General features: G+C 39.2%; 1 protein-coding gene and 1 pseudogene across 1 annotated transcript; both read left to right on the top strand.

Moving 5' to 3' along the window:
* The first annotated feature begins 400 nt into the window (after positions 1 to 400).
* LOC147368342 (olfactory receptor 7A17-like) lies at positions 401 to 1,464 on the top strand. Its single transcript, XM_086408781.1, has one exon. It carries the CDS (start codon positions 420 to 422, stop codon positions 1,383 to 1,385), a length of 966 nt encoding a protein of 321 aa, XP_086264907.1. The 5' UTR covers positions 401 to 419; the 3' UTR covers positions 1,386 to 1,464.
* An 11,098-nt stretch (positions 1,465 to 12,562) lies between these two features.
* Positions 12,563 to 13,411, top strand: LOC147368341 (olfactory receptor 7A5-like; annotated as a pseudogene).
* Positions 13,412 to 15,259: the final 1,848 nt, after the last annotated feature.

Genomic DNA, 15,259 nt, shown 5'->3' with positions numbered 1-15,259 from the left:
CTGTCTTATACCTGCTTTGTTTTTCCATGTACTCTATTTTATAGAGTGATTTTTTTCCACAGCATCTTTCACTATAAGACATGGCAATGTGTTTTTGTATTTATTAAATTATATTTTTATTCACTATTGGACTGTAGGGAGTTTTGTTCTTAGCATCCTATACATTCACCCCAGAAGATAGTAAGTATTCAACATAAATTTCTCAAATGTGTGGAAGAATTTTGCATTTAAACTGGGTAATACATGAGCTGTTGTCTAAAAGCCTGAGTGTGAAACATGAATTTCTAATCACAGATGTCATAGAAGATACCTTGAATACTATAAAAATGTGTAATTTACAGCTTTTCACTATACTAATGCCCACATGTGCAAAAATTAATCATGTTCTTTTTTTGTTTCCTAATAGTGACCACCAAAATATGTTACCAGGCAACAAAACACAAATTTCAGAATTTATTCTTCTGGGATTTTCAGAGGAACCAGCACTGCAGCGCCTCCTATTTGGGCTTTTCCTCTCCTTGTACCTGATTACTGTGGTTGGAAATCTTCTTATCATCCTGGCCATCATCTCAGACTCCCACCTCCACACCCCCATGTACTTCTTCCTCTCCAACCTGTCCTTTGTAGACATCTGTTTCATCTCCACCACCATCCCCAAGATGCTGGTGAATATACAAACACAAAGCAAAGTCATTTCCTATGAAGACTGCTTCACTCAGATATATTTTTTCCTACTATTTGTACAGTTGGATGACTTCCTCCTGACCGTCATGTCCTATGACCGGTATGTTGCTATCTGTCACCCACTGCACTACACAGTCATCATGAACGCCTGGCTGTGTGCACTGCTGGTTCTGGTGTCCTGGATGATAGGTGCCCTGAATTCCTTGTTACAAACTTTACTGGCCCTGTGCCTGTCTTTCTGTACAGTCTTGGAAATCCCCCACTTCTTCTGTGAATTCAAAGAGGTGATCCAACTTGCCTGTTCTGACACCTTTCTAAATAAAACCATGATGTACTTTGCAGTTGGGCTGTTGGGTGGTGGTCCATTTGCTGGGATATGTTACTCATACTCTAGGATAGTTTCCTCCATACATAGAATCTCATCAGCTCAGGGGAAGTATAAAGCATTTTCCACCTGTGCATCTCACCTCTCGGTTGTCTCCTTATTTTATTGTACAGCCTTAGGAGTGTACTTTACCCCTGCTGTTACCCACAATTCACATTCAAGTGTAACAGCCTCGGTGATGTACACTGTGGTCACACCCGTGCTGAACCCCTTCATCTACAGTCTGAGGAATAAAGACATAAAGAGGGCTCTGAGAAAATTCTTAAGGATGGCAACTATATTAGAACCAATTGTGTTGAGGCAGAAGAAGTGTTGATTTTTGCAAGAAGCAATGCCTTTGAGGCTAAAATTGTGATTTTCTGATCATATTGTTAAAAGAGCACTTGCTCCTTCAATTTACTGCCTGATATGTCCATTTATTTCATTTCAACTTCTTTATACAAGTTAACTAGCTCTCTTGACTAACCTTTATGCTATTTGCTATCTTTTTTTCCTTTGTCATTTTTCTACTTCCACAAATTGATTTGCAGACTTAAGTGGAATATATGGAAATTCCCATTTACCTCATGATTCTTCATGCATTCCTTGAGAATAATTTCTTCTGAGGTGAAATGTTTTATATTGAACAATTTATTTTTCAGTTTACTAAAAGAAAAATCATGAGTTGTACTATTTCTCTGGGAAAAAGTACCAACTTGGCAACTGAAGCCATTTCCACAATTTCATTAGACAGTCAAATATGAAACAAAAGTTTATCATTTTTTTCCTGCATAATTTATTTGTTCATCACAACCACACCCATGCTGAACCCCCTTATCTGCTTTCTGAGCAAGAAAGACATAAAGAGAACTCTGAAGAGATTCAATGGGATGGCAGTCACAAAGCAGTCAATTGCCCTGGGGGTGATGAGCTACCCTTGATTTCATAGAAAATAGTCCTGCAACCAGATGCAGGACACAATGCAACCAGTCCATTGTGTAATAAAATTCACTCCTCTCTGTTTCTTGGAATATCCATTTTATTTTAATTCAAGCTCTCTATACAAATCCAGTGACTCACTTTATTAAGTTTTCTTCTCAGTCTATTATATAGGTATTTTTAAAAAGTTTTGTTTTTTTTCTATTTCAAAATTCTCCAAACTTTGGATATGAAATATTTGGACGTTCTCATTTTTTATGGAGTAACATGAGGAAGAATTTCTTCTTAAATGACATATATCATCCCAAGTAATTTTTGCCTTGTTTTCCTGAAAGAATAGTTATGAGATGAATTACTCATATAAAAAAAAGTACAAGTGAAATCTAATGAAATTTATATAATTTTAAAAGAGAGTTGATTGAATCATAGAATATGGAACTGTGGATAAGGAGCATTGATTGCAGTGTTATAAGCAGATTTTCAACTGCACAGGGTGTCATTGCCCCAACCCCTGCATTACTCAAGAGTCAACTCTTTATATATGTATATGTATGTGCATCTCACGATCAAAGGTGACTCACTAGAGAACTTGATCGCCTATCCAGTCATGTGAGTCAGGTCACAATTTATGCAACCAAACACATCTACCAATCTACTGCTTAACAGGGAGGAAACTTCAATGGAGTATTTTTTAACACCATTTTCTGTAATAAAATTCAAAGGCAGGAATGTTGAATACTATCTTTAAATATCAGAATAAATGCATAGAATGAGAAAATTATTATAATCGCCCTCAATTCTGTATAATTTTATATTTTACTCAGTTATTGCTGCATAACCACTCACCCTAATAGTAAATGTTTGAATGTAATGTCTTTATTATCAAGTGAGATTTAATATTGAATTGTTCTGATCACTTCTGGGCTCCTCATAAGTCTACATGCACTTGTAATTTTATACATTACAACTCTACAAAAGCTCATCCAGGAGGTTGTATGCAGCCATGTGGCAATTCTTTCTTCACTAATATATGATAGTCTACTCCACTTATGTATGTATTTTAACCTTGCAACTTGTGGGAAACATAGTTTATCATTGGTGATGTCAGCATCATGGTGGCAGAAGATGCTCCCTGTGTCTCATCTCTTCAATCTACAACTAGTAAAACATCCATAACTAAACAAAGTTTTTCTACCCAACATGTCAGGGCACAAGAGATACACACTGTTGTACATCTGAAGGTGAATGGTTTTTTCACCTAGAGGAGATGGAACTGGGAGAACAACAGAGGCAGTGATCCTGGTCTCAGCCACACAGCTGAGGCAATTGAGCCTATTGCCCCAGAAGGAACTGGTAGCATCAGTGGAGGTGGTACACGTGACCCTGGCCTCCTGGATACAGCAACATCTAGAGCCACAGAGAGCCAGGCAGTACAGATGGTGTAGCCCTCAACCTTGGTCACCCTGGATGGGGCAATAGAGCCCACCATTTTCAGGATTCTCCCAGCAAAGATGATGGCAAACAAAGAATGTTATAGACAGCCAGAAAAAAATAAGAGTAACCTACAAAGGTATCATCATTAGGCTATGAGCAAATTTCTCATCATGTCAATGAAATATCTTACTTATAATATTGTTATACAAAAACTTTTCTACCAAAATATCCAGAAAAGTTATCCTTCTGATATGAGAGAAAGAAAGGTTATCTCACAGATAAAGAAAAGCTGTTGGAGTTCAACACTCAGAACTATTTCATAAGCAATATTGAAATGCTGTCTTCTATTTAAAATGAAAAAAACAAAAGTACCCGAAGACTGAATAAGGTGATAGATAGAACCAGAAAATTGAAACTGTATATCAGACAAGGTTGTTAACAATTAAAGTACAATGCTTAAAGGAAAAAGCATTAAAAATAACTGTAGCTACTTCATTGGTAACAATCACAAAATGAAGAAGAATATTTTCGGAACTGAACAACTTCAGGGAAAAGAATGCAACTGAACCACTCTATCACATTACATACAAAGATAAACTCAACATAGGTTAAATACTTAAATGTGAGGTCTGAAACATTAAAAATCATAAAATAAAACGTAGGCAGTAGCACCTTAACTTCAGTTTTAGAAATATTTGGGGGGGGGCTATATTTCTCCAGGCAAGAAATATAAAGGTAAAAATAAACAGAACTATGTCAAACAAAAAAGCTCTGCAGTGAAGGAAACCAGCCACAAATCTAAAAGGAAACCTACTCGTGGGAAAATGTATTTGCACATTATACATCCGATAAGGGACTGTTATTCAAAAAAAGAATTCAGCCAACTTAATTAAAAACATAACCAAATTAAAGACAGGTAAAGGACCTTCAATAGACTCCCCCTTCCCCCAAAAGGAATACATACAGATGGTCAACAGGCTCATGAGAAGAGCTTTGACATCTTCAGAGAACTAGAATTCAAAACCAAGTGAGATACATTTCCCACTAGTCAGAATGCCTATTGTTAAAGAGACAAAAGTCAACAAACATTGGTAAGGACTCCATGGGACCAGGAAATGATACCCAAATTCACAATTTCTTCCTCTTGAATATCAGATGAATCAAAACTGCAGTCCCTCATGTTTGAGAGTTTCCTGTCCATGCACCTGATCACTGTGTTTGAAAACCTGCTTATCTTGAAAGCTCCCTGATGGTCCAGTGGCTAAGACTCCACACTCCCAATGCAGGGGCTCAAGGTTCGATTCCTGATTGGGAAACTAGATCCCACAGGTCACAACTAAAAATCTCACATGTTGCAGTGAAGATCTCATACATCACAACTACGACCCTGTGCAGCCAAATAAATTAAAAGACAAAAACTGCTCATCATCCTGGCCACCATCTCTGACTCCTACTACCACACACCCATGTGATTATTCTCAATTTGTTCTTTTTAGACACGTTTCACCTTAACCACCATCCCAAAAAAGGCAAAATAATAACCTGTAACTATACATTCAGCCACTCTTTGTAGATTTGGACAACATTTTCCTGACCACAAAGGCCTATGACCACTTCATAGCCATCCGTCAACCCCTGCACTATTCTATAACTGTGAACCTTCTGCTCTGTGGACTGCTGGTTCTGGTGTTTGATTCATGAGTGTCCTGTATTCCTGGCTACAAAGATCAATAGGGTCACAACTGTCCTTCTGTACAACTTTGGAAATCCTCCACTTTTCCTGTGAAATCAAACAGGATGTTCAACTTGCCAATTGTGACACCTTTCTTAGTGACATGGTGATGTATTTTGAAACTGTAATATTCCTGAGTGGTGATCTCTTGCCTGAGATCCTTTATCCATATTCTAAGAAAGTTTCCTCTATACGTGTAATGCCATCAACTTGGGAGAAGTATAAAGTGCTTTTCACCTGGCCTCTCACCTCTCAGTTCTATCCTTGCTTTATTGTATGAGCTTTGCTTGTACCTCAGCCTTGCTGCTCCACAAACCCTTCTGCTCAGAGTCGAGTGCATTTGCCTCGATGATGTTCACTGTGTTCACACCCATGTCGAACCCCTTCAGATCTGCAGTCTAACGTACAAAGACATAAAGAAGGTTCTGAAAATATTCTTTGGAATGGCAGGTATAAAAGGACTAACAGTTATAGAATTAAAGAAGTTCCCACTTTTGCAGGATGCAAAGCATTTGAGCCAGAATTTGATACTTTTTGATCAAAGTGTAGAAGTAGAAATTGCTCACTCCCTCTATTCCCTGAAATTTTCATTTCTTTGATTCAAATTCTTCATAGCAGTGAAGTAACTCACATTTATGTTTTTTCTCTGTCTGATTTATAAACAATTTTCCCCTTTGTCCATTTTGAAATTTCTCAAAAAATTCTCCAAACTTGATTCACAATATTTACAATTCCCATTTTTTCATGGGATAACATGGATTTCTTAAGAATTATTTCTTCTCAAATGATACATATTATCCCAAATATTCTTTCTCCTGTGTTACCGAAAGAAAAGTAATAGCACCACAGTGGGGAAAAATCTACATTTACTAGCCAAGGTATTTTATGTAATTTTATATTGGAGGAAAACTGACTATAGTTTTAATTTTGCATACACCATTCCTTAATTATTGCCTTATTTGCTTATGTAAATTATTTCCTTAATTGGTGTTCTTGACAATGGAGGCTTTAACCTATAGTTTGCTTTAGAGGTGGTTATTCAGATTTATTCTTCTCTTTAGGATCCTGTTCTCTTATTTACCGGTGTCCACAGTACCTACCCTAGTTACTGGCAAGTGTTAGTCAACTACAGATTTCCAAGTGGAGTTTACACAGAAGAACACACCTGAATACATTTACTTAATATGAAAGGGGAAAAAGTCAATAGGTAGAAAATTTAAACTACACTTTGTATTACTAAGCAAAATATTTCACTTTCATGCCCTGTATCTATTCACTAAAGTATGGATTTTGGTGTTCTTGGGAAAACATCCTATTATCATTAGGGTAAAGGATTGGTTGCTGTGTTTAAAATGATACATTATGTGTAATCACCTATAAAGCATGTGAAAAACTTTTTCAAAATTATATATATAAAAGATTTTTGGTGAAGAAGATTAAACTGAATAGTGAAAGTGTTAGTGAATTAGTCATGTCCGATTCTTTTTGACCCCATGAACTGTAGCCCACCAATCTCCTCTGTCCATGAAACTCTCCAGGCAAGAATACTGGAGTGGGTTGCCATGTCCTCCTGCAGGGGATCTTCCTGACCCAGGGATCAAACCCAAGTCTCCAGCATTGGAGGCAGATTCTTTACTGTCTGAGCCACCAGGGAAGCCCAAAACTGTGTTAACCTGACTCCAACACAGAACCACTTTCTTGCTACCAAAGCATGATTCACAGACCTGGACCTGCATCATCAAGCTGGACAAGCTCCAACGCCTGGGAGCTTGTCAGAAACAGGGTCTCTGGGTCGACAAGAGACTTGGTGAATCTGAGTTTGCGTTGAACTAGAAACCTTGGTGATTTGTATGTACAGTGAATTTAGAAATATTTTTATCTAGAATAGGGATTCTCACCATCTTACTATTGATTTGGAACAGGATAATTGTTTATATTGGGTGCTGTTCAGTTCAGTTCTGTCAATCTGTTGTGTCTGACTCTTTGTGACCCATGGACTGCAGCACGCCAGGCTTCCCTGTCCCTCATCATATCCTGGAGCTTGGTCAAACTCATGTCCATCAAGTCGGTGATGCCATCCAACCATCTCATCCTCTGTTGTTCCCTTCTCCTCCTGCCTTCAATATTTCTCATCATCAGCATCTTTTCCAAGAAGTCAGTTCTTCACATAAAGTGGCCAAAGTATTGGAGTTTCAGCTTCAGCATCAGTCCTCCCAATGAATATTCAGGACTGACTTCTTTTAGGATGGACTGGTTGGACTTCCTTGCAGCCCAAGGGACTCTTAAGAGTCTTCTCCAACTAAAGCTGCTAATGTTCCATAGTTTATAGAACATTAGCAGCATCCTTTCAGATACTGTAAAATAATTCCAAAAACTAAATATTCTCGGATTGAATCACTGCCCCAGAGTTCCAGAACTGAGGGATTCCAATCAGACTGCATCCCTTACTTGGGATAAAACATTAAGTCCCACTGAGTCTTATTTTGACAATGAAAAACGATGCTCATAAAAACACTATTTCATAGAATACACTGGTTTTAAAATTAAATTCGACAATTTCTATAATATCCAAGGGCTTCACTGGTGGTTCAGATGGGAAAAAAATCTGCCTGTAAGCAGGAGACCCGGGTTCAATCCCTGGGTCAGGATGACCCCCTGCAAAGGGAATGGCAGCTCAAGTATTCTTACCTGGGAAATCCCATGGACAGGGGAGCCTGGCAGGCCACAGTCCATGGGGTCACAAAGAGTCAGATATGATTGAGTGACTAAGACATGCATACACATAACCTGATAATCTAGTTTATGGGTCATAATAATAGCTCCGTTCAGTTCAGTTCAGTCGCTCAGTCGTGTCCGACTCTTTGTGACCCAATGAATTGCAACACGCCAGGTCTCCCTGTCCATCACCAACTCCTGGAGTTCACTCAGACTCATGTCCATCGAGTCAGTGATGCCATCCAGCCATCTCATCCTCTGTCATCCCCTTCTCCTCCTGCCCCCTATCCCTCCCAGCATCAGAATCTTTTCCAATGAGTCAACTCTTCGCATGAGGTGGCCAAAGTGCTGGAGTTTCAGCTCAATATCTCTTTTATAACTGCAAATATTTTGTATTGAGGACTAAAGGACAGCTCTGAACTTGTGATGTAAGTAGAAAGCTCTCAATTGGCTTGGAAAAACTATCATGAATTCAGGGAATATAATACCCAAGTTTTTATACTAAAGGAGAAAAGTTACCCCCCTTTTTGAGGAGAGAGATAGTTCTTTCCAGAAACTTTGGAGATTGTGTCCCCACCACAAATCAAAGATTTGAAGACACATGTGACCTATTTAAGAAAAATCCTCGGTAATACACTTTTGAGAAAATTTGAACTCAAGGATGTGATGAGGTGCTAGGAGGCTTAAAGCTTTGGAAGCAGGAGAATTACTGGAGAAGGAGTAGTAAAAACTTAATTCACCTAACTTATGAAGCAGTCTTCTAGGAACAGAGAATCAGCACTAAAAAGAAAAAAAACAAACAAAAAAAACAAACAAACAAAAACATTCTGCCCAGACCAGTGTCTCCAAGGGAAGTCCCGTACTTATAGATTGGAGTCACAGTAGGAAAACATGTTTAATGAGCTGACATAAAGGCAATGGCAACCCACTCCAGTACTCCTGCCTGGAAAATCCCATGGATGGAGGAACCTGGTAGGCTGCAGTCCATGGGGTCGCTAAGGGTCGGACATGACTGAGAAACTTCACTTTCACTTTTCACTTTCATGCATTGGAGAAGGAAATGGCAACCCACTCCAGTGTTCTTGCCTGGAGAATCCCAGGGACAGCCGAGCCTGGTGGGCTGCTGTCTATGGGGTGGCACAGAGTTGGACACGACTGAAGTGACTTAATAGCAGCAGCAACAGGAAGATGTAAATACCTGCTGTCCTGCAGCCCCTTGGCCTGTGCCATAGCTGTTTAACTAGGATGTGATCCTTGCTTTTGCAGCTCTGTATCTGGCTAGAAAATTATTCCTGTTGTCTTGTTCGTGGACAAAAGTTTGTTCTGCATTGTCAGTCATTTTCCTTCTATGTAGAAAGCTTGCTCTCAGATTTTGCAGACAGATGAGTCCAAGAGCTCAACAGACACTTTAGGAGAGGGTGAAAGAGGATGGAAGCCAGGAACCTGTACCTAAGGTCACCTGAAGACCACTGTAGCATAGCCCAGAGGTCACTGTGGTTGTTTGCTGGCTTTCCTTATCTTAGTGTATATTTATTTATTGTCTAAAAAATAAACTGAACATTGCACTCGGAAATGCAAGTGTTGATGCTGACAATTAAATAGTGTTAATGGAAGTTCAATTAGAAAAAAGAAATGATAGACATAAAATGTTTTCAGTAAAATTAGGCAGTAGGTCTATGAATTGTATTTATTAATGTGCATGCATATGCTTAGTCATTCAATCATTTTCAGCTCTTTGCAACCCTTTGGACTACAGTCCACCAGGCTCCTCTGTCCAATGGACTTTTCAGGCAAGAATATTGGAGTGGGTTCCCATTTCCTCCTCCAGGGGATGTTCCTGACTCAGAGATTGAACCTGCATCTCCTGTGTCTCCTACATTGCAAGCAGATTCTTTACCTGCTAAGCCATTAGGGAAGCCCATATTTACCAGCAGGAGTAGACAAATAAGGATAAGCCTCAAGGAAAACAGAAATCTTCTGCTGCTTCATATAAAACATTTCCAACTTTTGTTGTGTTCTGTGTTTCCTGCTTTGAATTGTTACTTTATTCCTTTTGCTTATTTTTCTTTTAGGATATTCAATCTGCAAGTTCTTTCACATCATAAAGATATAACTGTTTCTGTCCTTGGAAAAGAAAATTTTTGCTTTATTATTTTTCCTGGGCATTGCCGGGGTCCAGCCCCGGTGGATCCAGGGAATTCAAAGCGGGGACAGCATCGGCAAGGATCAGGAAACAATTGCTTAATTAAACATTAAATATAAAGAGTGGTTAAATAAGGATAGCTCAGTGAGGAAACTCAGTGGAGAAAAGAGGCTGAATAATTCAGCCAGAAGGTGAGAGAAAGAATGACATGGGGAGACCAAGTTTTGGTGAACAAGGCCCGCACTTTATTTTCCAAAGTAGTTTTTATACCTTAAGTTATGCATAGAGGATAAGGGGGGAAGAGGTAGAGTCATGCAGTAAGCCAGGCTTTCTTCCTGCAAACTTATCATATGCAAAAGTTTAGGTGATTTGCATCATCTTCTGGCCCAGAGGCCTGTTAACATTTTAAGACCCTTTCTTCAGAAAACTTCTTTTTCTCTAAAGGTGATTGGTCAGGCACCACCCTCCAAAAGCATTAGATAAAGTTGCATTCCTATAGGGCAAAGGTGTGGTGGGCTATAACAAGAAAAAGAATTAACTCCAGGGTCCAAGGATACAAACATTAAAGCTACTACTTACATCAATTATATTAATCAATACACCGTCAGGGACACAGCAGGTAAGGGATATGGAAACTTAGCAGCAGACATCGGCCCAACAAGAGAAAAACCCTACACCAATACAATTTCTAATCAATCTTTTAACTGCTCAAAGGAATCTGTATTCAGACAGTTTAGAACAACTCATGCCTCTCACCGTTGTGAACTAAAACACTCTTGTCATGCCCAGGAACCTTATTAACTGGAGCTGTAATTTAACTCTTTTTCAGAGAGAGGTGGTGGGGGACAGCCCCCCATAAAGTCAGAGGTGTAGGTGAGACCACAAAGCAGTAAAGTAGGAAGACTCTGGTTTTGGGAGTAGATGCTGGAGAATTTCCAGGGGGACTCCTGAGGCTCGATCCCACCTTTGCGTATGCACAGCCTCCTTCCTCATGACCTTTGCCACAGGCAGAGTTCCTCACGCTGGCTCCCAGCAGGGCATCAAGGAGATGTCTCTGGATTTGGAATGTTGCCAAACCAAGGAAGCTTTTCTTCACTGTATTGTCTCGGGATACATTTGGGCTATTGGAAATTTTCTCCCCTAGTATTCAAAGGTCCATTTAACTTTCCTCTCTATTTTTTTTCTCCTCTCTCTTTCTCACACTCTTAATATTTTTCAAATATAGAGAAGAAAGTGGCCATGTAGAAAAAGAACCTCAAATTTATTGGTCCACTAGAAGTTCATGAACTGGAATTTCTAGTACCATTTATACATTCTATACAGGAAAGATAATCTGATTTGACCAGCTTGAGATGTCAGAACTCATAGCCTAAGGATGCTGATTATAGGTGAGAAATGCATGGAGTTACACAGTCCAGGAGTTCTTGTTAATTCACACCTTATGGATTGAGAACAATTCTTCAAGCAGAGGCACTTGGGCTTATATAATAAGGGGACTTATAATACAGAGGCAAGAATTCAGTCAAAGATGGTATACTACAAAGGATGTCATCTACTTTAATTCACATGATATTTTTGCAAGAAAATAGAGAATATGTAAGGAGGGAGTCTCTGTGGACTGAAGGTTCAGCTGTAGCAGGGAGGCCACCTTGCTCCTCAGCATGCCTGAAACCATCTCTAATCATTCCCTCTCTTTCTTATTCTCTGACCCACTGGCTTCCTTTTTGGGTTTGAACATGTGGAACCAGCATCTTCCTCTAATCCTTTGCAGTGGCCGTTCCCTCTGCAGGCACTCACTTCTCCTGATACGGTACTAGATTCTTCCCTCTCTTTCTTGAAGTCTAATGCAAAAATATCTTCCTGTTTGCTTACCTTACCTGAACACTCAGTTTAAAATAACATCTCCTACAACTCTCTCCTTCATAACTGGTTTTGTTTTTTTCATAGCATCTGTCTTCACCTAACATATTATATAATACTTTATTTGCTCATTATCTCTCAGCATCCTTGAATTGTGGGAGATTTGTTTTTCATCATCTCTACTTATTGCTTGGATCATGTTGGCACTCAATATGTATTTCTCAAATGCATGAAATAATTTTGCATTAAAGCTGTGTAGAATATATGACCTTTTTGTAAATATGCTGAAAATGGGACAAAAATCCCTAGTCACAGATACATTGGGGATATAGCAGGTGGTACTGGTAAAGAACCTGCAGGAGACTTAAGACTGGGGTTTAAGGATCTTCCTGGGTCAGGAAGATCCCCTGGAGGAGGGCATGACAACCCACTCCAGTATTTTTGTCTGGAGAATACCATGGACAGAGGAACCTCATAGGCTGCATTGCATGGGGTCTTCGCACAAAGTCGGACACAGCTGAAGTAGTTTAGTACACATACTCTCAAAGAGAACTTATCTATACGTAAAATAGTAAAATCAGTTTCTTGATGTCACAATAGATATTGTAGTAGTTCAGATATGTGACTTATGTCCATATGTGTGAAAAGTAATTATGTTATTTTCCTTTCTCCTGGTAGTCAACTCCAGAAGATGGAACCAGGGAAAAACACACAAAATTTTAAATGTCTTCTTCTCAGATTCTCAGAGGCACCAGAACTACAGCCCCTCATATTTGGGATTTCCTCTCCATGTACCTGATAACTGTGTTTGGAAACCTGGTCATCATCCTGGCCATGTGCTCAGACCCTCAATTCCACACCCCCATGTACTTCTTCGTCTCCAACCTGTCTTTTGTAGACATCTGTCTCACCTCTACCACGATCCCAAAGATGCTGATGAATATTCAGACTGAGAGAAAAGCCATAACCTACAAAGGCTGCATCGCCCAGATGTATTTTTACATACTTTTTGCAACATTAGATGACTTCCTGCTGACTGCGATGGCCTGTGACCGGTTTGTGGCCATCTGTCATCCCCTGCACTACACAATCATCATGAGCCCTCGGCTCTGTGAACTACTGTATCTGGTACCCTGGGTAGTGAGTGCCATGTATTCCTTGTTACACAGCTTAATGGTGTTGTGATTGTCCTTCTGTCCAGATTTGGAAATTCCCCACTTTTTCTGTGAACTCTATCAGGTGATACAACTTGCCAGTTCTGATACTTTTCTTAATAACATGATGATCTATCTTGCAACTTTCCTACTGGGTAGTGGTCCTTTTGCTGGGATCCTTTACTCTTACTCTAAAATAGTTTCCTGCTCATGGGCAGTATAAAGCATTTTCCACCTGTACATCTCACCTCTCAGTTGTCTCCTTGTTTTATTGCACAAGCCTAGGATTGTACCTTAGCTCTGCTGCTACCCATAGCTCACATTCAAGTGCAATAGCCTCTGTGATGTACACTGTGGTCACACCCATGTTGAACCCCTTCATCTAAGATCTGCTCCTTCTGTAACCCTGTAACCTGGAAGGGTTAATTTTGATAACTCTGGATCTGTTTCTCTGGCTTTAACTCTTGTTTTGCTGTTTCTGTTATTACAAACATACACAATGGCATGCTTCAGTGAACCCTTCTGGTTGCTGTTCAGTGTCTAAGTTGTGACACACAGTTTGCAACCCCTTGGTCTGCAGCACACCAGGCTTCCCTGTTATGTTTTGTTATGGTACATAACTACATATAAATATCTCTCTTATAACTACAAGCATTTCATAATGAGGGACTAAATGATAGCTCATAACTTCTGATATAACTGGGAAATGTCTTATTGGCTTGGAAACTATCATGAATTCAGATAGTATAATGCCCAATTTTTATATTAAAAATATACACAAAGTTACTTTGTCTTTGATGAGATGAATAGCAATTTTTAGAGATTTCAAGGGTTATGTCCCCACCACCAATCAAAGCTTTGAAGACCCATGTGACTCAGTCAAGACAAATTTCTCAATATTACACTTTTGAGAGAATATGAACTCAAAGATGTGATGAGGTCCCGGGAGGCTTAGAGCTTTGGAAACAGGATAGTTAAAGGAGAAGGAGTGATAAAAACTGAATTCACCTAACTTATAATGCAGTCTTCTAGGAACAGAGAATCAGCAGAATAACGAGTCTATTCTGTCCAGCCCCGTGTCTTTAAGGGAAATCACATACTTAGAGTAACAAAGGATAAACACGCTTAATGAGCCTACACAGGAAGCTGTCGATATTTCCTCTGCTGCAGTCCCTCAGCCTGTGCCGCTTTGGTTGGACAGGATGTAGTTGTTGCTTTTGCAGACCTAAATCTCACTGAGAAACCCATACTTGATCTCTTCTTGTTGTCTTGTATTTAGACACAACTTGGGGCTGTATCATCAACTATTTAGGGGAGAGTTTGGACTTCCACACAGAAGCCTTCTCTCAAAGTTTCTGAGCAGGTGAGTCTGAGAGCTCCACAGATACTGCAGGAGAGGATCAGTGAGGAGAGAAGCCAAGAACATGAACCTGAGGTCACCTGTGAGGCAATCTAACATACACAGGTACCAGAAATCACTACAGTCTTTTGTTGGCTTTCCTAATAATTTAATGTATTTATTTATAATGGTCAGAAATAAAATTGAACACTGCATTCCAAAACGCAATTGTCTATGTTGACAATTAAATGGTAATAGTGGGAGTTCAATTAAAAGAATAAAAGGGAAACATAAAATACTTTTATGAAAAGTAGATCATAAATACCCATAGATCAATAATCAACAGGAGTAGACAAATAGGGTATTACTCATGGAAGATTATACAGAGAAGTGAGGCCACTTTTTAAATTGTAAGATGAAATATATTAGACTATATTTCCACTCAAAGAAGATAGATTTAGACCAATGAATGCTTGCAGATACTTCCCTGCAAGAGCAGAGTATGAAATGTATATACCCGGATCTCTTTGCTCAACCCTGGGCATTTACATTAAAAAATCTTTATTTCATTGGTGAGAAGAGGTATGCTAATGAGTTTCACTTTGCAATTGCTTTTTAATTTGATTTTTTATTTTTTTAACACCAAAAGCATTTTGTATTGAGGTATACCCAGTTAACAATATCGTGATAGTTTCAGGTGAATAGTGAAGGGACTCACCTATACATATACATTTATCCATTCTCCCTCAAAACCCCCTCCCATCCAGGCTGACACATAACATTGAGCAGAGTTCCATGTGCTATGCAATAGGTTTTCAGTGATTATCCATTTGAAATATAGCAATGTGTACACGACCTTCCCAAAGCCCTTAACTATCCCTTCCTCCTGGCAACA

This window comes from Bos grunniens, chromosome 7 (assembly GCF_055505025.1).
Source record: "Bos grunniens cultivar Pamir isolate PY7600 chromosome 7, Bosgru_T2T1.0, whole genome shotgun sequence".
Classification (NCBI taxonomy): domain Eukaryota; kingdom Metazoa; phylum Chordata; class Mammalia; order Artiodactyla; family Bovidae; genus Bos; species Bos grunniens.
Note: the sequence above shows the minus strand (reverse complement) of the source record. Positions and strands in the feature narration are given on the sequence as shown.

Excerpts from the sequence above, each read along its gene's own strand:
- LOC147368342 (XM_086408781.1), top strand. The coding sequence starts at position 420 with ATGTTACCAGGCAACAAAACACAAATTTCAGAATTTATTCTTCTGGGA.